This window comes from Meriones unguiculatus, chromosome 15 (genome assembly GCF_030254825.1).
Source record: "Meriones unguiculatus strain TT.TT164.6M chromosome 15, Bangor_MerUng_6.1, whole genome shotgun sequence".
Lineage (NCBI taxonomy): Eukaryota > Metazoa > Chordata > Mammalia > Rodentia > Muridae > Meriones > Meriones unguiculatus.
The window spans coordinates 2,367,982-2,392,091 of NC_083362.1; the positions used below are offsets into that span (position 1 = coordinate 2,367,982).

At 41.7% G+C, this 24,110-nt stretch overlaps 1 protein-coding gene across 3 annotated transcripts; it reads right to left on the bottom strand.

The window, feature by feature from the left end:
* Nucleotides 1-2,726: 2,726 nt before the first annotated feature.
* LOC110548372 (zinc finger protein 39-like) lies at nucleotides 2,727-17,734 on the bottom strand. 3 transcript variants are annotated; one of them, XM_021636566.2, is made up of 6 exons: nucleotides 17,585-17,734; nucleotides 15,069-15,191; nucleotides 14,483-14,571; nucleotides 9,434-9,560; nucleotides 9,218-9,310; nucleotides 2,727-6,916 (listed from the first exon to the last, which is right to left on the bottom strand). In XM_021636566.2, exons 3-6 carry the CDS (start codon nucleotides 14,501-14,503, stop codon nucleotides 5,361-5,363), a joined length of 1,797 nt encoding a protein of 598 aa, XP_021492241.1. In that variant the 5' UTR covers nucleotides 14,504-14,571; nucleotides 15,069-15,191; nucleotides 17,585-17,734; the 3' UTR covers nucleotides 2,727-5,360. The 3 variants fall into 3 exon arrangements, with proteins under 3 accessions (XP_021492241.1, XP_021492240.1, XP_021492242.1); XM_021636565.2 differs by having other exon boundaries at nucleotides 14,483-14,577; XM_021636567.2 differs by lacking the exon at nucleotides 14,483-14,571.
* Nucleotides 17,735-24,110: the final 6,376 nt, after the last annotated feature.

Consider the following 24,110-nt stretch of genomic DNA (forward strand, 5'->3'; position numbering starts at 1 on the left):
GTGTGGGGCTGGAGCAGCTTTCTGCTTGGAGATCTTTCCACCTGCTCCCCATCTGCCTAGCCCACCTGGGACACAGACAGTGAAACCAGCGAAGGGACCATGAGGCTAAAACCAGAGTCAACCAGATGGCTAGAGGCCAGCATGAAAACACAAACAACAAAATTCAGGGCCATATGACACCACCGGAAACCAGCAGTCCTACCACAGCAAACCCTGAAAATACCATTATACCAGAAGTGCATGAAAAATATTTAAAAGCTAAGATTATAAAAATGATAGAGGCCTTAAAGGAGGAAAATAAAGCTCTCAAAGTAGCACAGGAAAATGCAATCTAACAGATGAAAGAATTTGACAAATCCCTTAAATAAATTAAAGAAATACAGGAAACTACAATTGAACAGGAGGAAATGAATAAAACTGTTCAAGACCTTAAAATGTAACTAGAAGCAATAAAGATAATACAATCTGAGGCAATCCTCAGATGGAAAACCATGAGAATGACATCCAGTTTCCTTTATCACTGGCAACCATCACTGGGTAAGGGGGTTGGTTAGGTTTTTGGTTGTTTTCAGGGGCTCTGAATGTTTACTGTTATCAGGAGATGGTTATAAGTCATTAATGATATTATTCAGAGAAAAAATGAGGTTAGGATATTAGGTAATGCAAGTTAATTCTTAGTTAATCAACTCATACTCACATTGGACACTGGTCTAACTTATCACAGTATTATATATCCTAGGTTTAACAAACAGATATGAAGCAAGTATAATGTGGAAAATCTGAATGGGAGGAAGTTATGCGGGCTTAGAGATTTAGGATGGAGTAATTATTGTTCAGCATTGTGCTCTAGATTAATTAAATAAATCCTAGTCTCTGTATGGTGATTTGGGTATACAGCTGGTTTAGGAATAACTGCTGTTTAACTATCAATATTAAATATTAAAGACGATTCAACAGAGGAAAGAAAAAAGAAAGGAAGGAACTAAGGAAAAGAACAAAAGAAGGAAGGAAAGAGGGAAGGAGGGAAGGAAGGAAGGAAGGAAGGAAGGAAGGAAGGAAGGAAGGAAGGAAGGAAGGAAGGAAGGCTGCATCAATGTGGTGGTTTGGAAGAGAATGCTTCCCCCAGGCTCATATATTTGAATGCTTGGTCCCCAGTTGGTGGAACTGTTTGAAAAGGATTAGACATGGCTTGTTGGAGATGTCTCACTGGAGGTGGACTTTGAAGTTTCAAAAGCGTGTGCCAAGCCTATGTGTCTGTCTCTACCTTCAACTTGCAGATAAGGTGTAAACTCTCAACTACTGCTCCAGCACCATGCCTGCTGCTATACTCTTTGCCACCACTGTCATGGACTCACCCTCTGGAACCATAAGCAAAGCCCAATTAAATGCTATGATGGCTATTCTAGGTTTTCAACTTGACTACATCCAGACTTAACTAAAATCCAAAAATGGTGAGCACCCCTAGAGGTGTTGTTTTGTTTTTCAATTTGAAGTAGGAAGATCCACTTCAAATCCAGAAGAAATACACCTTTAAATCAAATCTTCAGGCAGGAAGACACAGCTTTAGTCTGAGCCACACCTTCTGCTGGAAGCCTATATAAGGATATCAAAGAGGAAGTGTTTGCTCTTTGTCTCCTTGGCAGCACACTGTTAGCTAGTCCATTCCTTCACTGGCATTAGAACCTACTGCTTAGAGATTGCAATACATACTAGCTAAAGACTAGCTAAGACATCCAGCCTCATGGACTGAGAAACTACTAGATTCTTGGACTTTCCACTCACAGCCATTGTTGGATGAGCTGGACTGTAGCCTATATGTCATTCTAATGAGCCCCCACTATACCGAGATTCATTCTGTAAGTTCTGTTACTCTAGAGAACCCTAACACAAATGCTTTCTACATTGTGTTGGTCATAGCATTTCTTCATAGCAAAAGCAAAATAACTAATAACTAAAACAATAAATGAGACCTAAACAATGACCATATAAAAAACATGCTAACAGAAAAGGGGTAAAGTCTCAGAGTCCCAACCCTAGACACAAACTGGAGACAACTAATTGATGGACCAGGCTGACTTCACCTTAAGATTAGAAGCCATCCTGTACAAGTTCAAAATAGGCTCATTCCTGTTTTCTGTTGGACCATGTCTTGACACATTTTCTGGAATTTGACACAGTCCATACCTTATACCCGGGCTTCCACCGTGATAAGATATTCTATCAAATAATTTTGAAATATTCTGCCAAGTTCCTACAAACCAAAAACACCCACAAACTCCCCGGGTTTGCGATTTGGGGATTATGTTTTTCTTTCCTCTTGTTTGGGGCTATACTGTCAAACCCCAACTTAGGGAGACAGACCTGACAGAAAATAAAGTTTAATTCTACTAAAAGAGAGAAAGAGACAGAGACACACAGAGAGACAACAAAGAGACACAGAGACACTCAATAGTCTCTCTTTCAATGGGATTAACATGACTGCTGAGTGACAGAGAATTAGCCTTTCCCAGGAATGAAGCCCAATTAAACGATTATCTACTACAAAGCAGTCAGTGCCAGATCCACATGTTTACCCAACAAAAATGAATTCAGTAGGCTGTATTCCAATATCTGTAGGTATATGTGTAACTATAATAATGAAAGAGGCCATAAAATTGGAAAGAGAAGCTGGAGGAAAGGCTAAGAGAGCAAGTTATAGTTATAATTGAACAAGCAAAAAGACAAAATGAGAATTGACCAAAAATGCTTTAATTCAGATGTTAACTATGAACAATTGTGAACCAGCTTTTTGCATTTTAACATAAACTGTTGATATTAGACATGACAGCAGGCTTTTTGTTGGTTAAACTTTGAAAATTAAAAATCAGTCATCCTCTTGGAGCAGTGAATAGCTCACCAGTTTCAGTCTGAATAATTTTGTAAAAATACCCATAGAACTCTGTATGAACAGGATATATTTAACAAAATATCAATGGGGTAGTTGTTTAATGTGAAAGTTAGATATTCTGATTTGAATCTGAAAGGTGTGTGTACTGGGTGCTGGGTTTTCAGAGGAGGTGATGTAAACTTCAGGAAGGCCCTTTTTTGTTTGCCATTTGTCCTTTGGGTTGTTTTTGATGCATATTTTTGGAGGTTTTCATTAAAGATGTCACTGCTATATATGTTTAAATAATAAACCTGTCATTCAGCCACTTCTTTGCTGTTTCCTATCTACCTGAAGGATAAAAACTGTTAGCTAACCCTTCTGCCAACCATGATCTACCCATGGTAAGGGGTCAAGTACCTACTGACTATATGAAACTATGATTTAAAATATTTACACCCTTAAATTGGTTCTGTAAGAGAGCTGGCCACAGCAATACCAAGTTAAATCATATAACCATGGTATTTTAATACTATGTGTAAGCCTGAAACTGCAGCCAGAACTCCATGCATAAAGGGCACACACCCTAAATAGTCTCTCAGTGTATTTGTTACATGTGTGGCAGAATCTCTGTACTCAGGCTGAGTGCTGCAAATTCACATTTCTAAGACAACATATATCATAAAAAACATACTTATATTTTTAGATGTTTCAAGCCTGGCCACTAGCTGTCAATATTATCTATAACCTTTCATTTATGTCAACCAGAAATGCCCAGATTGGAGGCAAATTTATGCTGACTGGGAGTGACCATCCTGCTTCTTTGTACACAACTGAATACAATTTGAAATAATATTTTAAATCATTTATTATTATCAATTAACACCCAGGTTATATGAACAGAATCTTTTTTACATTTTAGAATTTTTAACCCAATCCAAATGAGGGTGTTTTATTTCAACTCTTTCATTATCTTCTTCAGCTTCCCTGCCTTCTGCTTGTCTATGATGACCAAGATACAGGAATCTGCCCCAGCAAACTTTGAACTTCACACTCCCCCACTTCTCTTGATCTTAAAAGATCTGGCATCCTTTCACTGAGCTGTAAAATCAGATCTTTGATTTGCTCAATTTTTTAATAACATTCAGGGCATTCAGACCATGCATGCAGCATCTAAAAAAAGCTCTAGAAATTTTCATTCTTAATTTTTTATGCCTTAAAATGTTATGGCTGGACACAAAAGCACATACATGTAATCCAAGCACTCAGGAGGCTAAGGTCGGAAGAGCAGAACTTTGTTATCACTCAGGGCATTTGTACCAACACCTCATTTTCAAACCAAAAAGTGATCAAAGAAATATCTTTCCAATAAAGCATTCCGGACTGGCTAAATATCCTCTAGAATTGCTTTTAATTTTACAAGAGTTGTTGAGTATTTTACAAGAGTTGTTCAGTATAAAATACAGAGGCAGGACAGACGGCTCAGAGGATAAAGACACTTGCTTGCTGTAAAGCCTAATAACCTGGATGTGATACTAAGGGCCCACAAGGTAGGAAAAAACTGACTTTGGAGTTTGTCCTCTGACATTGACATGTGTGCTATGGAGCACATGCACAACTACATATAATAAAAGCTTTAAAGTGTAACAGAGGTAACCTATATGAAAGGCAGGTTAAACCCACACTGGTCACTCTGCCACTGCGCTACATCTGCAGCCCTAACTGCTTAAATTCATGTGGGCTCACTTTCATGAGTGAAGTGATGCTCAGTGTCATATAATTTCCACAAAGTTCCACAAGTTTCTACAAAACCTACATGAATAGGACCCCTCCAGCATCTTTGATTCAAATGGAAATAAAGTATACCAACATTTTACCCCATTGTGTTCTTGTCCTTTGTAAACTGTATGGGGTTTGTGAAGTTCTTATCCATTCTCAAGATTCTTATATTTTTGATTATTTGTTTGTTGGTTGTTTTAAAGGTCTCATATAACCCAGGCTGGGTTTGAACTTGCTTTGTAGCTAAGATTATAGTATAAGTCCTGATCCTCCTTCCTCAACTTTCCAAGTATTGACATTAGAGGAATGCACCAACACACCCAACAAGGAGTTCTGAATTCTACTCAGAGTTTAAATTCTTCACTTTCACTGGTTTCACACCACTGAGTTCTAGTAGTATGTCAGGAGAACCTCAAGTAGAAAAGTTTGCCCTATTTTCTTTTAAATCCTGGTGTCTTCTTCTGTTACCCGAGTACAAGTGATCCACCATAAACATGTCTTATGTTGGGTTAATGCACTTGACAATTTAATAATTTAATTTGCCAGAGTCAGTTGTAAGTTCTTTGATAAATGAGCATGAAACAGTTTCCTTTACTGTTTATTCATGCAGTTTAACCCCTTGTATGGGTAGTCCTATGTGTAGTACGATCTGATTTGTAGGTGTTTTCCAGTATTCTTTACAATCACAGGGTTCCCTTATTTGGAAGAATGTTGATGTTTAAGTAAAGTTTGCTTGATGGTGGAAAGCTTTCTTGCATTCTTCATATTCATAGTACATTGTCTGATGTTGAGAAGTGTTAACCAAAAGAGATTTGTTGCATTGTTTGCATTCACAGGCTTTCTCCATAGTATGAATCTTCTGATGCCGTCTAAGGTTTGACTTATCATAGAAAGCTTTCCGACACTCCTTACACTCATAAGGTTTCTCACCTGTATGAGTTCTCTGATGTACAGTGAGGTGTGAAGTGCAGTAGAAAGCTTTCTCACATAACTGACATTCATAGGGTTTGTCACCTGTGTGAGTTCTCTGGTGTCGAGTCAGGCCTGACTTGCGATAGAATGTCTTCATACACTGCTTGCATTCATAGGGTTTTTCACCAGTATGAGTTCTCCAATGATGACTGAAACTCGACTTACAGATAAACGATTTCCGGCACACTGTACATTCATAAGGTTTCTCACCTGTGTGAGTTCTCTGATGTACAGTTAAATAGGATTTGGTGGAGAAGGCTTTCCCACATTCTGCACACTCATAGGGCTTCTCACCTGTATGAATTCTCTGATGCAGAGTAAGTTGAGGCTTTTGGCAAAAAGCCTTCCCACATTCCTTACATTCATACGGCTTCTCGCCTGTGTGAATTCTCTGATGGTCAGTGAGCTCTGACTTACGATAGAAAGCTTTCCTGCACTCGAAACATATATATGGCCTCTCACCCGTGTGAACTCTCTGGTGCTGGGTGAGGTGTGACTTCTGGCAGAAAGCTTTACTGCATTCTGTACATTCATAGGGCTTCTCACCAGTGTGAGTGCTCTGATGTCTGTTGAAGCTCGTTTTCCAATAAAAGCACTTGCCACATATTTTACATTCATAGGACTTTTTTCCTCTGTGGATTTTCTGACGGAGACTCACTTCTGGCTGCTGAGAAAACTCATATTCCTTCTGGACAAAGAGCTTTTCTCCCTTAGGTTTTGGAAGGTATGATTCAGTTATGAAAGGGTTCGCAAAGTCACTACATTTGTAATGGTTCTCTCCCAGGTGTATTTGCTCATTTTCATCAAGGTCAGACTTGTTACACTTTAGCTCTGATATAAAAGACTTCTCCCTTATCTGAGCCATCTCTTTGCTAATAAGTGCTGTATCACCTAAAGATTTTGCATATTCACTGAATTTATGAGAAAGTAATATTGCTTTTGTGTTGAAGGATTTCCCTGGTATAAGACTTTGAAAGTAACTTTGTGAATTTTGAAACCTGTACAGACTAACATGCTCTGGATGTTTGATGGATTTTATAGTTCCGTTAAGATCATCAAGTTCTATCTCATCCGAATCACTATGGAGATACACATCCTTCCATAGAATAAGTTTTCTAGGACTCATTCCTAGTGAGTTCTCAGTCTTTATATTCTGATTTGAAATGTGGTTTTCACCCACACTGAAAGTCTTCCCTATTCCAGCCAACAACTTTGATGAATCACTGTCAAATGCAATTTGCCATACATGTGTTGCTTTGGTTTCTGCACTGGTCTTGTTCAGAGTATTCATTTTCTGAAAATCTAAAATGACAGTAAGACATATTAATATGTACAAATTGGACTATCTTCCTTCCCACTAGAAGGATAACACATACACATAAACCTAATTTTATCTTTTCTGCATTACCCATCTATTTGCTTTTAAATCATTTTATCAAAAATGAAAAAAAAAAAACCTAAAACATTATATTAGCAAAATGATACTCATTTCCTTTACCTAACTCAACATCATATATAACTTCTAAATTTAATACACATTAATTGTATGAACTAAGGTATATTAGGTTGCTTTGATATATGTATGAATTTAATAGTATTCACACCCAAAAAGGTTTGTCTCGTTTCTATACAAGTACACAGTGTACTCGGATAATATTCATGTCTACCTTTCTCAGACCAGACCTGTAGGTACTCTTCCCCTTCCAGACACTCCCCATTTTACTATTCTGAGCTTATTTCATTCTAGAAAATTTAACCCTTATTTTTTTATAAGCCACTGATCACACAAAACTGTCCAAACACATCTTTGTTTAGTTTCTAAAATTTCTCTGGCTATTGCTTTTTAGGATTTTCAGTTTTGATTTTAAAAGATAGAGTAAATTATTTCCAATGTTTGTTAGACCTCTAGAGCTTCCAATTTGATTGTTTTGAAGAGAGCATAGATATACATTTCGCAGCCGCTGAGACAGTGTCTACTGTCTATGTCTCTTTAATAGCACTGACGCACACTATGCTTAGCTGTGACATCTCCCTGTTAAACCTTGTTCCTCCATTAGCTACTGGTGACAGCAGACTACTTTAGTCACTCGACTCCAGTAGGTACTTCATGCATGAAAATGGATAGTCTTGTTCAGATTTCTCTGTTATATATACACAGATAGACAGACAGATATAGATATTCCATCCACTCCAAGAATGCTAAACTGAGTCACTATTGCTCTATCCAGAACATCTGGCTTTCTTTGTGTCTAGAAATATTTTTATGGAACCCAGCACAACAATATTCAGTGCATAAACATTTGGAATAATTTTATTTTAATGGGTTGGTTCCTTTATGAATATTCAGTAAATTTCTTTATCCCTTCTAAACTAATTTGGCATGAAATTGGCTTACTCATGTGAATAGAGCTATTAATGAGTACTTTTACAGTGTTTGTTTCAAAAACATTGTTCATATTTTAAATCCATATGTACTTCTGTCAGCGAGAGGAGATGCTGCACACAGCAAACAACAAGATCTTAACTTTTATACCATTTTGGCCATCTGCTTTAAAATTTAGAACATTTATATCTAGGGCTCTTATTGGAAGATAAACATTAAATCTTTATCTTAAAAGGTCGTTTGCTAAATAATGGTGACAGAATGTATACATCCTCTGTGATTTGTGACTACTTCTTGATTTCCTGTCTACAGTATGGCTCAGTCTCAAAAAAACTGAATGATTACCCTCTCAGGTACCTCTCTCGAGCTGGGAGTCTGGGTACAGTACTTCAAGGTAAAGGACGCAATGTAACTGGTTTCTTCACCAATGCTAGTCTGTCGTGAAGAAGGTATTTTCAGGCAAGGAACGCTGGACTGTATGTCAGTCTTCTAACTGTGGGTTTCTCCTCTGTCTAGTTGTCCCTAGGGCTGCCTACATGCTCCAGGTTTCCCTTGCACTTATGGCTTCTCTCCACACAGGAAGATGCTAACAGGCTGTCTATTTGTGTGTACTTGTTTTTGTGTTTGTGCACATGCATTGTAGTTTTGTTTTTATTCTTTTTAGCTGCCCTGAAGACTTGGGATAGTTTCTTCTTTGTTACCCTAACTCTCTTTATTCAGAAAATCATAAAGCAATCTTAATCTACTACTTTACTCTGGAACACTTTGATGCTTTTTTTCTCAAATTTCATCTGTACCCATAACATTAACAATGACTAAATACTAGCCTTATCTCTGTTATTAACACCCATGACTAACATCAAGTCTTTGGTAGATACCCACCTGCATATTGCGTAGCAAACTTGGAAAACACTTATCTCACAGTTAAATTACCTAAGTGAAATAAATTCATAACTACTTCCTTACAGCTCAGTTTAATAGACTCTTCATAAAATAAACACTATAGGTTTTTTTCTCTAAGATCATATAGGAATGGAATTCTACTAAATCAAAAACCATATTTCAATAACAAAAATCAGAGTCTTCTTTGGAAAGTGTATTAGACAAATATCTCCATCACGAGATTCACAACTTTTAGGACTAAGACAGGGATAAATTCTGTGACCCCATATCTGATTAGTTCCCATCATCTTAATCCCTAATAGTATACACTGACATACCTGGGATGCTCTGGTGTGAGGCTTCTCCTACAATCCATGATCCAAGTGTTTGCTCCAAATTGAAGATCAACTCAGGTTTGGTCTTGCAGTGCCCTATATATAGGAAATGTTAAACTACTAAGTCAGGCAGAGAGAAGAAAGAATCCTCATTTGAGGAGACACCCAATCATGAGGCCAACTAGCTTTGAGAGAGTTTATATTCCATTCTCCACTCACCCAAGAACAGCAAGTTACTGTAGTTCTCCAGCATCACATCCCTGTAGAGGGTCCTCTGACCTTCATCCAGGTCCTGCCATTCCTGCCAAGTGAATTCCACAGCTATATCCTCAAACGACACCAATCCCTGTAATGACACATTTCTCCTCAGCCAAGAGTTCATTCTTCTGTGTAGATATCTGTCTTACACAACACAAAACTTGATTTGTATTCTGTATCATAAGAGAAAGAAATATCTTACCTACACATGATTTTGATAATTCAAAAAATTATTATCCAGTTTCCCTTAAAGATGCTGAAAATTCTTATCACTAGGAAGAACAGGATTAATAAAATTCTCCTCAGAAAAGTACCTGACATAGTCCAAAGACACAGATACAAACACACTGTTGATATGCACAAAACAGGCAATGTTCTATGTACAATAGGACAATGAAGTAGAAAACATGTGCTGCTTACACAAGGCAGAAATCTCAAATGATTTCATGGATGTACTCTCATGAATATGAAGCAAGAACAGTCCAGTTATGACAGCACAAAGGACATAAGACAGGCTAACAGAGCTACACAAAATACTGGGTCTGAGCATTCTCATACTGTGATGACTGATAACACCAGTAGATGGTCAAGTCATTTATTACCCAATGATTTTGAATTTAGGTAGTTCAAACAATTTAATTTCAAGTATTTGTTAGAAGTCCAATACATACATAAATAATAATTCAGAGACTGGAGGGATGGCTCAGCAGTTAAGAGTGCCAGCTGTTCTTCCAAAGGACCCAACTGTGATTCCTAGCACCTGCACCGTACGCCACAACCAACCAGAGCTCCAATTCAGAGGATCTAATGGTGCTCAAGGGCACCAGACATACTCACGTTGCATAGACAGCCGGTCTAAACGTCCACACATCCATATACATAAAATGTTTAGGAATTAAATCTGCTTTAACAAATGATAATTGCTGTGATAGGCAATTCTGTATATTCTCACGAAATAAAAAACTGCTCCTGCTACTGAACTGCCACTGCTCGGATCCACATAAAAGTGTCTATTAGCCATTTCCTAAGTCAAAGGGTCTAAAAAGAGACATGAGGAGCTAGAAAATAAGGAATTACATGAACCACGGTAACATGTGATCATCTACATGATTAACTCTAACCTGGCATTTATAGGCAATTGATATTTACAAGAAGAGGGGCTCACAAGGCCCCAACCCTTCTCAAAGATTTATAGACAGTTAGAGAGACATTCTTTCAGTGGTGTAACAGCTTATGAGTTACCCATGTTCCTATTAGGCAGCCCTAACTGGTAACACTGGTTCACCAGGACTTGAGCAGAGGAGTTGTGTGTCATCTGGATGAGTTATGTCTTCCCAAGAAATATTCACACAAATGGATAGTAAACATGCACGATCACAAAAGTATTTAGCACTCTATGATGGGCACTGGCAAAACCAATGAAAGAGAAACAAGAAAGAGCATCATCTTCACAACATAAACCAAATATCCCAAGAGAATTCCCTGGACACTACTCCAAACAGGAGAATTCAAAAGTCACACCATACCAGTGACATAGGACTGGGGATATAGATATAGTTCAGTGGTAGAGGGCTTTCCTAGCACATGAGGCCCTGTAATGCCAATAAACAGATGTTAGATGATAGACAGACAGACAGAAAGACAGATACAGGAAACTGTTCTAATTTGCTTTCTATGCTTCAATAAAACACTGAACAACACCAACTTTAGAAGAAAAGAATTTATTACATCTTTCAGGTTAGACAGAACCCATCATCAAGGGGTACCAAATCAAGAACCCAAGCAGGAACTTGTAGGCAGTAACTGAAGCAGAAATCACAGAGGAATGCTGCTTACTAGCTCTTTTCCTCTAGCTTATTAGTTGCCTTTCTTATATAGCCCAGGTCTACCTACCCATGACGGCACCACCCACAGTGAGCAGGGACTCCTACATCAACCAGCAACCAGAAAATTCCCAACAGACATGACCACAGATCAGTCTAATAGAGGCAACTGTTCAGCTGAAGTTGCCTCTTCCCAATTATGTCAAGCTGACAAGCAAGATCAGCCATCACAGAAAATGTTCACACATAAAAACATGTCCAGACAATACCAAATTAAAGGTACCGATTGTAGGACAAAAATATACCAACTTATCAGAGAATAAAACAAACTAAGGTTATAAAAAATAATAAAAAAAAAACTACATTCATGAACATAAAATTATACACCACAGAATACAATAAATAAATGGAGAGAGTCTATATCACAGTGTCATTAATTTTTCTCAGTAAATTTTCCTCTTATATGTGAAACAGTTGATTTCAATGTTATTATAAAAAATTTTTTTACACACTGGCAAGGTATCTCGGAGGGTAAAGGTGACCATCAGGAAGTCTGGATGACCTGGGTTCAATCCGTAGGTCCCATATGATACAAGAACAACCAATTCTCAAAGTTGTCCTCTGATCTCCAAATACATGCACCAAAATAAATAAATAAATAAATAAACACTTTAAAATTAACACACACAAAAAAGCAACGGAATAGCACAGGCTTAATTCCTATTCTTCAAATCCAATGCTTCCCCTGTATCAGTTACCATGTGTTGCTATAACAATTTATACAGAATAGGAGACAGTGAAATCCCATCACAGTTGTGTGAGTTAATAGTCAAGGTTGCAGGTGGCTCAGTTCCTGATAAGGTCTCCCTTCTGACATCCAGGTGAGAGCCTAGAAAAAGTGTCATTACATGCAAGAATAAAATAATTCTCCCTTCCACATCTGTTTTCATTTCTTTAGTCTGGAGTTCAAATCACGGCTTTGGGCAGGGTAGATAAATGCTCCTTCTCTGTTTTAGCAGCCAGCCCTTCTTCCTCTTCTGGATGAACACGTGCAGGTGCATGGTGTCAGCACCCCACACCTATTTCCTCACTTGACGCTAACTGCCTCCTAAAGGCCCTAACTCCAGTTAGCATGTGGATTTGGATATAGGCATCAATAGTCAAATGCTGTGGAAAGGATGAACACTTCATCCACAGCCCTGACCGCCATTCCTTCATCAGAGTGACAGACTGAAGAGTCACAGCATTCACATAAGCCAACCTGGAGCCTCCCTCTGCTGTCTGGGCTCCCTCTGCACTATGAGCCATGCAAGTGATACAGTCTTCTCTGCAGAAGCCAGAGGAGTCACATGTAAAGCACGCACAGTCTTCTAAGAGGAAGTCAGGGGTGCCACCCACAAGTTCAAGTTTTCCCTTTTTCATGAGAATGTACTACACCAAGGGAAAAAAAAATCTTTTTCCTCTGGTATCCCAGTCAAAGAAGCAAATGCTCTATGCTCTTGGACAGGTTAGTATGAGTTAAAAAGAAAAATTGGCTTCTGCTCTTCCTGGAAACTTAATTACCATGATAAAAATCATCAGAAATAACAAGCAGTGTAAAGATGCTGTTATGTACTGTCTTAAACGCTGACTAAACCTGAATACTAACTATAAGAATGGCGCTCACCCTACTAGTGCTATAACCTAAGCTGGGCTTTACTTACACCACTTAAGATAACAACTGATGTAATACAAGAGCTGCGTAGCATGTTCTGTGCCTGCCACAGGGGCTTAAAACATAAATGACAGCAGCACATCTCAGGACACTACACTTAACAAACGTATCCAGTTATGAATGGACGATATAAACATGACAGTTTTTAAGAAGTAAAAAGGAGCAAGGAACCTGTAGACATTTGAGAACATGCAGTTCTAAAGTTTAACTGTGTTTCCATCTCATTTTTCATGCTTGTATGCTAGGAATTTAGCTCATTCCCACAGCAGTCAGCTAGAACATGGCAAGTTCCAAGTTTGACACATTTTTTTTAACTCCTACAATGTAAAACATATCAAGAAAGATTAAAAATGACTGAAAATAGAGACTTTTTAGGTCAGATGAAAAAACAGAAGCTGTCTACAGGTGACTGACTCTAAGAAGAAGATCAGCTGGGTGGTGGTTGTGCAATGCCTGTAATCCCAGCACTCAGGGAGGCAGAGGCAGGCAGATCCCTGGTAGTTCGAGGCCAGCCTGGTCTATACAGCGAGTCCAAGACAGGGCTACACAGAGAAACCTTGTCTCGAAAAACTAAAAAAAGAAAAAAAAAAGAACAAGAGAACATGAAAATGAATAACAAAAGACAAACTTTATTTTGAACAGAGGGGAAGAGTACTGGGAAACAGAAGAGGAGACTACAAGCTGAAATACAGTGAGAAAGACAAGGCAGTGAGAAGGAGATGATGGCCAGCCTCAGCTCAATCAACCCACAGAAGAAAGAGGCCAAAGATGCATCTACGGGTAGGCCAAGAAGCCTGGGGGAAAACGAACTGACAGTGGCTAAAGCATGGAGGGGGCAAGCCCCACCACTGCTTAAGGAGTATGAGGAGTTAATGACTGCTGAGCATTCCTTAGTAGTGCTGCCACGGTCTGAGCTAGCTTTGCAGTCAGTAACCCTCTAGCCATGCTCATGCCAACAGCCCTAAGTAAACACAGCAGGCCACTAAAAAATAATAAAACTACATAAAATATTTAAAAAGTAAAAATAAACAAACAAAAATGAAGAGAAGAGAAGGGCCCGTTGGGAAGGAATATTCAATAGGAGGAGGGAGGTAATAAAGGATAATGACCAAAGAATACTATATATATGTATGAAACTGTGACACGAGTTTTTAAAGTTGTATCACTTATGTTAACAGTCAAAATCGTAATAGTTTAAAAACATTTTCTCACCATCTGGGAACAGAACACAATGTACCCTGTGCCCACTGATGGCCCAACCTGATGCCCTACAGTCAGCAGGAACTAAAGGCACAGAGAGCGCCAATAGGAGTTCAAGTCACCTTGCAGGAATGAGGCCCATCACCCACCCCACAGAGAGAGGGGACCTGCGGCCAGTGACCCAGTACTGGGTTCCAGCCTCTAGACTCCACAGCCACAAATGACTCCCACCAATCACAGTCCGTGGTTCAAGGCGCTGACCCACACACTCACCATTTCTGGCTTCCAGGACATCGAACGTCCTCCCTATGGAACTCCCCGACCAGCACGTCACAGGGCAACAGAGTCTACAGCACAGCCACCTAGACCTCCAGAGTAGAGGAGACTGAGCCTAGGGACGCATCTCAAGATGGCGAGCTTCAGAGTAAAAAGCCCTAGCAAGACTGGGAAGGCCTGCCCCCTTCTGTTCATCTGCCTGATTAGACATTCTCACCCCAGTGCCTTCAACTGTACAGGAGGGGCTGCCTCCGGGGCCCTAACTAACAATAGCGTCACCAACCCTTAAATGAATGAAGCTATCCTAACAGGTGAGTTGAAATGACAATCATATGTCTACATGTCTGCATGTGTTTCTGTGTGACCCAAGACTATCTTTCAGTTAAAAGTAATCAGTACCTATAATGTACCTACTGTTTTGCCAATATTAGTCATGTATCATTACACTTGGGAATCTATCATAGGGGTGATAATTATCTACACTAGATAACAAGCCCCTTCAAAATCTATTAAATACAGTATGGTTGGGCTGGTCAGTAATTCAGGCTAGGAGTAGAGGGCTCCTTGTTAGTTTGTAACTTACCTGATGGTGGGAGAGGCAGATGAGCTTCAGAGGCTGACCTGACTGTCAACGGGAGCATCTTGATTCTCCTCCTTAATTCTCATCCTCTTGTGGCTCATTGGGGCCTTCCTCTCTAGCAGGGATCTGAAAGAAAAGGGGAATGTATTCAAGGACCTTTCAGACAGATACCAAACTAATACACTTTCCCATTCACAGCTTCAAAAGCGATGTGTCAAACAGGCAACTCCAGATCCAAGGTTCAGGAAAACAAGTTCCCTTTCAATGGGACTGTCCTGGCTATGGGGACAGAGAACTAATGACAACTTGCTGACATTTCAAAATTCAGTATCATTCAGCCTCTACTTGTAGATAAAGTTTTTGCACCTGTTCCAAATCAAAGAAATTCTCTGACCTAACCAATTGGACTTGGGGTTATATATATATATATATATAGAGAGAGAGAGAGAGAGAGAGAGAGAGAACATGAAGGTTCAAGGAGGATCTGTTGAGGTACCTGGGAGGAGCAGGACCAACACGATGAACACATTGTATACTTGTATGAAACTATTAAAGAATCAGTTAAAAAAAAATACTGTTGTATTTTTTGGTTGTGAGCATAACCTTTAATGTCCAAGCCATCTCTCCAAGTCCTAACAAACTACTGGAAAAAGAAAAAAAAAAAAAAAAAAAAAAAACCTGTCCTTGTCCTTTTCAGTCCTAGATCAGGAATACTTATTCTAATGGCAGAACTCAATCAATCAAAGAGCAACAGTATAGTTCTGATTTCACATGACAGGAGAAGCTTAAAAACATGTATGATACTTCCCACACACATGCCAATCATTTTCATCACTCCTAGTACTTAGAGGTCATTTATGGTTTCTTGTACCGGTAAGTACAAGCCTGGTATACCTTACTGTGAAAGTGACCTGACGATCTGATTAAAGAAGGCATTTCCTCGTGCTGGAATTTGGAGAAAGATACAGCTAGGTATCCTGAATTTGTTCTTTGGTTTTCACTAAACAAAGTTGTTTCTAACACGTGAACTGATCCTGCAATGGAGCATATACACACAGCACCCTGAGAATGTTTCCAGAACCTTCAACTCTGGTTCCTAACCCTTGAAAGACTTAAAATCTTCAAAATTCAAGTTGCAATGAGGCAATGAAATTAGAATTGCTCTACTGGCCCACCTGGAAATCAATACTCTTTTATGTTCTTTAGGAGTATGCAATGTGAAGGCAGGGCCAAACCCAATGCTTTTAAACCATCATCTTTTGTTGACTCATCTGTTAATTGGTTTTTAGGTAACAGGAAAGTCTTGGGGCTGCAGAAATGGCTCAGCACTTCAGAATACATGCTGTACTTCCAGAGGACCCCAAATTCAGTTCCCAGCACTGATGTCAGAGGGCTCACAGCAACTTGGAAGTCCAGCTACAGGAAACGCAATGCCCTTTTCTGGCCTCTGAGGCACCTGCATGCTAATGGCATACATTCACATAAATACAAACAAAACATAAATATGCTGCTAAGTTGTGGTGCCTTACCTACGTTGTCTAATTACTATCATTTGCTCGACTCAGCAATTACCTTGTTCCTGACTGAACTCAGTCCCAGATGTGTCCTACCGTGCATAAGGTCTTCTAGCTTCAAAGAGCATTCTATAAGGTGAGCGCTATGTGGGGAAAAGGGTCATCCAGAAACAAAAACTCACAGTTCTCCAGGATTGCCCAAGGGTGAGGCCATAAATACCTCAAAATACCACAGCTGACCTCACGAAGACGTGTGCAAACATGGCCAACATTAAAACAATACTATACTGTTATTAACGATGTTACTTTCTGTGGCCGCAAGGTAACACCCATGCGATTACCCATTCACAAAGCATTCACCTAAAACTCAAGACTTTTTGCATGACATTCAGCAGTCAAACGACTTCTGTCTTCCTTTCACTTTCTGTGATATGTTTGTGACGTGTTCACAAACAGAAAAAAAAAAAAAATTAAGTCCTTAACAGATTACTTTTCTCTAGTAATCTGGATTTTAAAAAATAGTAAGTTATACAATACTGCATATCTGAAATGTACAGTGAGGACCAGTTAACACAGTGGAAACTGGACAGTGCTATTTGAGAACATGGGCAGAGAGCTAACTGGAGGGGGGTGCTAACTCGGAACGCGGAGGGGCGGCGCTGGCATCAGTCTGGATTTGGGAACCGATGCCCAAACCTCAGGGGAAATTAGAGGACGGCAGCAGGCTCCCAGGAAGGGAGAAGGGATGCGCATCCGGCGGGCCGCAGCTCATGTGGGGGAGAAACCTCACGGACAGCACAGCACACGGCCTGCGGGAGCCAGGCAGCCGGGGCCGAGCTGCCCGGAGCCGCTCCGGGGCCCGCCGCCGCCGCATCCGGAGGACCGGACCCGGGCTCCCGCAGCCCCCAGCCCCGGGATCCGGCACGGACGCCCGCGAGGCCGCACCGCACCCCGCTCCGCACGGCGCTCCCGCTCGGCGCCTCCGCGCGCCACACGCGCACTCACCATGTCCGCGTCTGCGGGACGCCGGAGTCCGCTCACCGTACCACCGCGTCACCGCGCCACCAGCCCTGCGCGGGGGCCTCCGGGACGGCGACACCGGGCCCAAGATGGCGGCTCCCAGACAAAGGCCGGGCGACAGCCAAAGCCCGCCCCTGCCCTCCGTCCGTGCGTCTGATTGGACACGCCTCATCCCTGGGCCCCCGATTGGACAGGGCTTCGGGTCCTGCCCTCCTGAGTGACAGTAGATGGCGCCAACGCACAGCAGAAGTTGCCCAGGGTGACAGGTTCTTGGCTGCAGCTAATTTTAAGGCAGGGAGGGTTTCTTGTGAAACACAGCATAGTCCTGTAATTGGACGTTTGCAGTTTAACCTTATATTCTTATATATAAAATCATATAAGCTTGTGATGTGTGAGTGTATATTAGTCATATATATATATATGTGTGTGTGTGTGTGTGTGTATATATATATTAGTCACAAATAGAAATAAGATGCCCAATTTTTCAAAAATGTCTAATTTAGGTTATAGACCCCCCTAGCTGACACTTTGAGAACCAGCTTTTACACACACACACACACACACACACACACACACACAAAGCTTGCTGTGTACAGGGCAAGACTCCATGACTTTTGGCAAGTAGGCTAGGTCACTTGGTTTGTTCAAAAGAATTGGATCTGGGTTATATTCCAGACTCAGCTAGAACCACTATTCAGGTAGAGCCATGACAGTCTAAACTGTCCAAAATGTACTAGAAGAAAAAAAAAAAAAAAGAGTTTAAGGTAAAGGGTAAAGGAATTTACCAGAGCAGAAATTATATACTGCATTAAATATGTGGCTTTTGTGATGAAAATAATTAAGATTTATTCTTTGAGTGATGCTGAAGTGTATAGTTTTTCTTTAATTAAAAAAAATTTAACCAAGATATATTTACATCACTTCTTTCTTTCCTTTCCTCTCTCCAACTCTTACCATGTCTCCTTCCTCCAACCCCTTTCTCAGCTCCTCCCTCTCTCTATCTCGGATCAAGGCCCCTTATGTGTATATTAAACCTGATGAGTCTGTTTAGCATTTCTGGTGTGCGCATTATTTCAGAGATGATCACTTGGTATTGGACAACCAGTTAGGGGACACACCATGACCAAGGCAGCTCTTAGAAAAGAAATCACGTTGCTGGGGTTTGCTTGCAGTTTCAGAGGCCAGTCCGTTATCATCATGGCGAGGAGTGTGGCGGCGTGCCTGGCCCTGAAGTAGGCACTGAGAGCTATGTCCCAGTCTGCACGTGGGAAGGAAGAGAGAGAGCCTGGGCCTTCGTTGTGGAGCAGTGACTAAGACAGAGGCGGTGCCCAGGAGCAGGGATTGTGACGGACCTGGCTTTGCTCTTTGCTGGGCCTTGCTGCTTATGGCATTGCTGCTTGAAAGTGTTTGACTGCTTTAAGTGGGGTTTAATGGGCCATCTTAGTGTAAGCAAGGACAGTAGCCATTCGAGCAGGTAGGAGCCAGCTCAAACATCAGAAGGGAAGAATATTATTAAGTGGCCGAGACACCATTCTTGTAACGTTTTGGCAAAGAATGTGGTTGCGTCTTGTCAGTCTGCCTCGGGTTAAATGGAAGAGTGTTGGATTGATGGCACTGATGTGGGGGATTTGGAGACAGCCTAGTATTCACTGTGGCATGTGGCTGCTAATAACCACTGTTATGCAGCTATCTAATGAAAAGGAGTGAGCAGGAAAAAGAAAGGGAAGCCACAGCGAGCAGGGTCCTCCCATCAATCAGTAACCTCTACAGAAAATGCCCTACAGGCTTGCTGGCCTGCAGCGTGAGGTTTGGGAGGCTTCTCCCCCCGCCCCCCACCTTGAGGTTCTCTTGCCTCAGATGACTTTAACTTGTATCAAGTTGGCATAAAAGTAGCCAGGGCAGGCAGTAAACATCAGAATGCCATGGCAGGATTGAAATACAAGAAAATTGTGGGGATGCAGAAAGGAAAAGCAGCCCCTCACCCCCGAGTCTGAGTGGAACCTCTTGACCTATAAGAAGCAGAAACTCCTGCACAATTAAACACATCTGTGGCGAAGGCTGTCAACATAAGATTTAATGTGGCCTTTACGTAGAGAGGTCTGTGGTGAAAGTAGCTCAGAAACATGCTTAAAAGCTGACCGTGTATGGTCTTGGCGGGGCCTCATTGCTCTTCCCCGACATAGCCAAGAACTACCAAGCAAGCCTTAAATTTGTTTACGGTTGTTGCCTTCTGGCATCCCTGTGAACTAGACATTTTCTTTATGGTGAACTTACCCAGTATCCCCCAGAAATCACCTGGTGGTTATTTGGGGGGTGACTGTGTGTGTGTTCACAGGTGTCCCTGGGCCACGTTGTACATAGAGAGGTCAGAGAACAATGTGTGGGAGTTGACTCTCCTACCATGTGGGTCCTGGGCGTTGGACTCGAGGTCTTCAGACATAGAGGTCTGTGCCTTTGCCAGCTGGCCCATCGTCACTCCATCGTACAAAGGGGCTAACTGGAGGTTTTCTGGGCTTGTTTCCTTGAACAGATGAAGGAGCGAATATCTGTCAAGATAGAAGACCAAGCCACAAAGAAAGTAAAATTAAGTGCTTTATTCTTGAAAGCTGGGAGGAGCCGTAAGCCTGGAAGTTTACTCCATGCTCAATGGACACTGGCTTGAGGATTTTATGGAGGCTGCTGAGTCCTCCTTTCCCCCTGCTGCTCCTGTTTAGATACTAGCCTGGCTGCCATTTCTCCTCAAGTTGTCTTCTGGGGTCAAAACCACTATCTCAAGGAGCCTGCTTTCAATTTCCCTGCCTGCCTGTTTGTCTGACTCCACTTCCCTAAGACCCTTCCAATTTCGAGTCACCCCTCCTCCACTGGGCCCAAGTTGTGCAGCCTACACACTTCCTCGTGGAGGTGGGACCACCCACTGGAGGGTGGCTGACTTACCAGGGTCCCCACTCTTAAAGACAACTGACTCTCCCTTCCCCAGAAGCCCTCAACTGTCAACAGCTACTCATCTGATGCTGGGAGAGAGGCAGGCATCCGAGCCTTTCCCCTTCCACCCTGAAATGTTAAGTGGCTTTATTCTGTTGCATGCATCCACAGCTCTGTGAGTGCATGCGTGTATCCATCCTGCCATATTCAGAGTACAATGTTCATGTCTCTGTTTTTGAGACACAGTCTTACTGTGTAGCTGTGGCTGCAACTTTCTAGGTAGACTGTGCTGGCCTCAAAATCAGAGAAATCTGCCTTCCAAGAGCAAAATTAAAAGTGTATGCCATTGTGCCCAGCAGTTTCTTTTGTTTTGTTTTGGTTTTATTTTTGTTTGTTTGTTTTGTTTTGTTTTGTTTTGTTTTTTTGAGACATAGTTTCTCTGTGTGTGTCACCTTGGCTGTCCTGGACTTGCTCTGTAGACCAGGCTGGCCTTGAACTCACAGAGATCTGCCTGCCTCTGCCTCTGCCTCCCTCAGTTCTGGGATTACAGGTGTGTGCCAACATGCCTGGCTCAGTTTCAGATTTCATGATACTTTTTTCCAGCAAGGTTCACACTTCACAAGAACCAATTAATTACAACAGTTCTGTGCATATAGTGGATACATGGGAAACTGAGTTCAATCCGAAGCAAGATGAATGGTCGAATCCAGAAAAAGATTAAACTTAGGTAGTACATTAAGACTGGAAAGCCACAAAGCAGCAGCAAGGATTTTTCTGTCAATTTAAGAAATTTGCAGGAGCTGGAGCGATGGCTCAGCAGTTAAGAGTACTTGCTGCTCTTGCAGAAGAGTTGGGTTCCCAGGACCCACATCACACAGCCCACAACCACCCCAAACTCTAGTTCCAGGGGATCCAGTGCCTTTTTCTGAGCCAGGCCCGGCGGTGTACACCTTTGATTCCAGCGCTCGGGAAGCAGAGGCAAGCCAGTCTCTGCGAGTTAGAGGCCAACCTGGTCTATGTAGAGAGTTCTAGGACAGCTAGAACTAATAGAAAGACCCTGTCTCAAGAAAAACCGAAAAGACTGAAATACAATATCCTTCTTCTGGCTTGCACAAGTGCAAATACATGCATATCCTTACTTCTCACACACACACACACACACACACACACACACATAAGTTAAAATAAATAGATGTAAGCATATTGAAATTTGAAATAATACCACCTTAAGGAAGCATATCAAAGATCTAAAATAACAAAAGGAAGTACATGGACCCTATGTTTGAATGAAGGTGTTTGGACTTCGGAGTGAGGCAGGGTCCATCCTGAGTCCAGTTGTTTAATGGTTGAGACTTCAGGCTATCTCCCATTCTCTCTCTCTCTCTACACGCACACACAAACACACACACACATGTCCCTCTATATATACATACATTTGCATCTATACGTACATACTATATACATACATACACATATATGTAGCTGTGTGTCTGTGTCGCTGTGTGTCTGTTTCTATCTGTGTGTGTAGGGACTCCTGCCTGTGGGTACGTGGGAAGGTTGGTTTCAAGTGTCTTCCTCTGCCCTTCTCCACCATTTCTTTCTTTCTTTGTTTCTACTGTGGTGGTTTGAATAGAAATAGCCTCGATAGGCTCATATATTTGAATGTTTCGTCATTAGAGGATGGTGCTACTTGAGAGGGATGAGGGGGTGTGGCCTTGTTGGTGCGGGCGTGGCCTTGTTGGAGGAAGTTATGCCTCTGGGAGTGGGCTTTGCCAGGCCCGTAGCACTTTTCCTGCTGTCTGCCGATGCAGATGCACAACTCTCAGTGGCTTCTCCGGCTCCGTCCTGCCTGCCTGCCACCACACCTCCACCCTCAGTAACGGGTGAAGAGTGGACTTGCCCTCTGAAACTGCCAGCAAGCCCCACCTGAATGCTTCCTTTTACAAGAGTCACCGTGGCCATGGTGTCTCTTCACAGCAATAGAACACTGACCAAGACGGCCAGGGTTCTCACTGAGCTTGGAATTCTCCCGTCTCTACTGCTGCAGTGCCGGGATGACAGATGGCCCTTCGCATGGGTGCCATGAATCCAAATGCCAGAGTTAATGCAGAAGGGCAAACATTCCACCCCTGGGCCAATCATTAGCACACTGAGAGACAAACCCATGGGGTTTGAAGGCCTTCCCTTGGCTCCTCCAAAAACTCCCTGTTGGAAGTCAGGTTGCCTCCCTGGATCTATAACAAGAAGAGAAAACAAAACAAAGCAAAAACCCGAAGCATGCTAGATCACTAAGCACAGTGCATCATTAAGAACACCTAAAAGGTAAACCATTTACAGCAAAGATCACTATTGCTCATTCCATGGTGTCAAGATACGTACAGCAGAAAAGAGAAGCTGGGGCTCATTCATGGAGAAAAAGATCCTAATCAGGAACTCCAGCTAGCTGCCTCAATGTCCCCCACCAACTTCTGCTGCTTGTTTGTAAAAACTCCCAGTTTTTGCTGTTGTTACTTCTCTCTCTGTCTCTCTCTCTCTCTCCCTCCCTCCATGTATGTTTCTATGTGAGTGTATGCACCCATGCACACACATGTACATGCAGGTGCCCTGGAGGCCAGAAGAGGACACGGATCCCTTGGAACTGAAGTTACAGGTGCTCTTGAGTCACCTGACCTCTGGTCCTCAGGACGGAACCTCTAGTGCTCTTAAGCCAGTTTTCCAGCTTAATCAGGTTCCTCCAGGTGTTCCTGCTGGCTACTGTAAACTCCTGTTTTAAATGGTTTGCTATCTTTCTGCTGTTTCTCCCTATTTGCTACATGCAATTTATCCTTTTACTTTTTTGTTTGTTTCTTTGTTGTTGTTGTTTTGTTTGTTTGTTTGGGTTTTTTTTGGGTTTTTTTGGGTTTTTTTTTTTGTTTTGTTTTGTTTTGTTTTTTTGGCTTGCTTGCTATATACTCAATAAGCACACTTATTCAGAACCAGAAGTTTGGTTACCACAGATCACTCTCTGGACTAGAGAGAAAAGCATGTGACCAGGACTCAGTGACATGCTACTTACAAACTACCTGGCTAACATTAGGTGCCTTATAGACATTGACTTCCCTTTCCTTTTATAAAATGTTGTTGCTGTTGTATAGAAATATATTGTGCCAGAAATCACCCAACATCCCACCGCACAGAAGGAAGGGACACCCACAGCCCGACCATTAGGGGACAAGGCCAAAGAGCAAAATAAAAAGATGTGGGTTAAACTCAGCAGGCTGGGGCAGTAGACTGGTGAGAAGACAGCATTCCATCCTCCCGTGACCCCGAAGTCCCCCCTCAACCGTGTAATCTCTGAAAGGATGAGCTTGTTCCCAACAGCTCTAGGAAGCTTTGCCTTTGGATAATGCTGGTTGAAGCTCTCTGTTCTCTTGTGGGCTCCTGGTTCCCTCACTGGGCTATGGGACAAATGCCTCCAAGGACGTCTATTCCCTCCCCTCCGGTACAACAAGCCCTGCTACTTCAAACATTTGCTGAGTTCTGGAGACTTTGTCCCAATACTACATACAGGTCACCAATTTTACAGTAGTCAGATTATAAAAGATATTTG